This window comes from Procambarus clarkii, chromosome 47, assembly GCF_040958095.1.
Source record: "Procambarus clarkii isolate CNS0578487 chromosome 47, FALCON_Pclarkii_2.0, whole genome shotgun sequence".
NCBI classification, from domain to species: Eukaryota; Metazoa; Arthropoda; class Malacostraca; order Decapoda; family Cambaridae; genus Procambarus; species Procambarus clarkii.
The window spans coordinates 25,019,077-25,022,013 of NC_091196.1; the positions used below are offsets into that span (position 1 = coordinate 25,019,077).

General features: G+C 47.2%; 1 protein-coding gene across 1 annotated transcript; it reads right to left on the reverse strand.

The window, feature by feature from the left end:
• Window positions 1–2,027: 2,027 nt before the first annotated feature.
• LOC138350880 (melatonin-related receptor-like) lies at window positions 2,028–2,660 on the reverse strand. The gene has a single exon (XM_069302329.1). It carries the CDS (start codon window positions 2,658–2,660, stop codon window positions 2,028–2,030), a length of 633 nt encoding a protein of 210 aa, XP_069158430.1.
• Window positions 2,661–2,937: the final 277 nt, after the last annotated feature.

Here is a 2,937-nt window from a genome sequence, read left to right on the forward strand (position 1 = left end):
ACGTCAGGGTGTACCAGGTCTGAACACTGTCACCTGAACACTGTCACCATGTGTAGGCCAGATCTCTAACACTGCCCGCGAACGACAGAAGAACATGTATATATATTCTGGTGTATAACTGAATGGTCGCGTCTGTGTTAGAAAACAAACTAAACAAAACTTCATTAAAACAACTTAGGGAAGAACAGACGACAAAAATCATCACGACAGATTAGCGACGATGAACTCAATTTTGTTCATTTCCAAAATTAAAGAACACAATGTATATATTATATATAAACAAGGTAACTGAATGAAGCATCAGTCCCCACGAGGCGTGAGCCACTGACGGCTCCTCCAGTATAAGCGACAATAATGCCACAAAGCTAATGATGGATTGCGAAGAAATAACTTGAGAAAATAGATCGTCAGCCACAGGAGGAGCGGCGAGTGCTTTAGGGAACCACTTAAAGCTTCCATGTGAACGATAATTTGGTCCGAGAGATGAGGTAATTTGGTGCACAACTTGTCGGCGACCTTCAGTTGTTATTATATTACGTCGCCTTGTTGGTTGTTAGTGGGTTGTTAGTGGTAGTGGAGGTGTCGGTGGGCGGGGACTCTCCTACCACTACTTACCTACCAGTACTTACCTAACACTGCTGGCGGATAACTGAGGTCTAGCTCTTCGTGTCCTGCCTGCTAGCTTTCTTACACATGTTACGTTATAATTGAACTGCTCTAAAGTTCGATTTTTTTGTCGAATGTGACCTTAAAATTGCTGATGGAGGTGGCTTCCACAACTTCTTTAAGTGCATTCCACTTGTTGACCAGCCGTACTGGGTACCAGTATTTCCTTACATTTCTTCCACCTTTATCTTGCGTGTCTCACTTCCAGTTATGTTCTATCGTCCTAGTTTCTTTCACATTAATGAAGTTGTTATTGTCCACCTTTGTCAATTCCCCTCAGTATCTCGAATGTTGCGATCATGTCCCGAGTAAGTTCTTATCTACATGACTAAAAGTCATTGATATGTGTGACAACCTCGGGCACGCTGGTGACGTTGTCCCATCAGCGAGCTCTTCACCAAGTCATGGTGTTCAGCCCCGGTCTGTGTTCTTTGACCAAGGTGAACACCTTCCTCCTCCTCATTGTTCTTCTCGCCTCCTTCACATCCTTCCCAGTGGCATGACTTCACACCTCTTACCACCTCATTCCTGCAGCCGTTTTGAGGTGCTTCCGCGGATTAGCGTCCCCGCGGCCCGGTCGTCGACCGGGTTTGTCTAGTCTAGACTACTAGACTACAGTTTGTCTAGTCTCGGGTAGCAATATGGGCTGGTTGTCGGTCACTGCCGGTCTCATTAGCTGTGCCTCGTTCGCGATCCTGTACAATTAGGTACTCTACCACCGTCAGGTCACTTACGGATCTCTGCAATAGGACTGAACCTTGCGGAACCTCTTCTTACTCTTCATTCAAACACATTCTGTCTCCATACCTGAGCATCACTGGACAACAGGGGGGAACAAGGAGAGACATGTCAACATTACACAAGATTTTTAAAAGGCACAACCAAAGATAACCTGTTAGTATCTCAGACCTGGAGCGAAGGACCAATGGCTAGTCGTCCCACCCTGTCAAAGGTTCGAACTCAGGTACAATTGGTTGCGAGGAGTGTAAGTTAACCGGATCTTCACAGGATTCCCCTTTGGTAGTCAACCGAAGCGCATAGGTGGAAACTAGAAACCTGGGCGAGGAAATGATTTCGTACACCCACTCATGCCTTTGTAAACATTTGCATCTCATGGACATATACTGTTACATTATTGTAATATATGTGTAGGTAAATAACGATAAATTTATAATTACATTTTTCATCTTGTATACGAGAGCCATGTATTGAGTGGAGGAGGAACTAGAGCCGAACCCGCCTTATGGGAAGGTATATAGAGAGTTATCCTTCACACTTGACTTAAGGCCGTATTACTGAAGGTGGCGGTGTATACACGTTACCACTTGTATTGTTAGTGAAGGTGAGGGGCAGTGAGTGAGTCACAGCGGTTCCGGTCCGGGGTCATGTATACCGCTCTCACTCTTGTGATGACCGCTCTCACTCTTGTGATGACCGCTCTCACTCTTGTGATGACCGCTCTCACTCTTGTGATGACCGCTCTCACTCTTGCGATGACCGCTCTCACTCTTGTGATGACCGCTCTCACTCTTGTGATGACCGCTCTCACTCTTGCGATGACCGCTCTCACTCTTGTGATGACCGCTCTCACTCTTGTGATGACCGCTCTCACTCTTGTGATGACCGCTCTCACTCTTGTGATGACCGCTCTCACTCTTGCGATGACCGCTCTCACTCTTGCGATGACCGCTCTCACTCTTGTGATGACCGCTCTCACTCCTGTGATGACCGCTCTCACTCTTGTGATGACCGCTCTCACTCTTGCGATGACCGCTCTCACTCTTGTGATGACCGCTCTCACTCTTGCGATGACCGCTCTCACTCTTGTGATGACCGCTCTCACTCCTGTGATGACCGCTCTCACTCTTGTGATGACCGCTCTCACTCTTGCGATGACCGCTCTCACTCTTGTGATGACCGCTCTCACTCTTGTGATGACCGCTCTCACTCTTGCGATGACCGCTCTCACTCTTGCGATGACCGCTCTCACTCATGCGATGACCGTTTACGGGCTATTCATGCCCGTGCCACCTCTTAGGGTGGCTTAATCTATATCAATCAATCTGTGATGACCGAGACAGTCAGCTGTAGTGGAGTGTGTGGGTTGCCAACTTGTTGATGGGTCCACCAACTGCGCCACGGTTCTTAAACCCACCACACTAGCTTATACTCACCAGCCAACATGTATACTGTACTTCAGTCCTGAACATACTCCGGTGCAGTATGTAATGTATATGTCTACGTATACTCAACAATCGACAAGGAAATGGT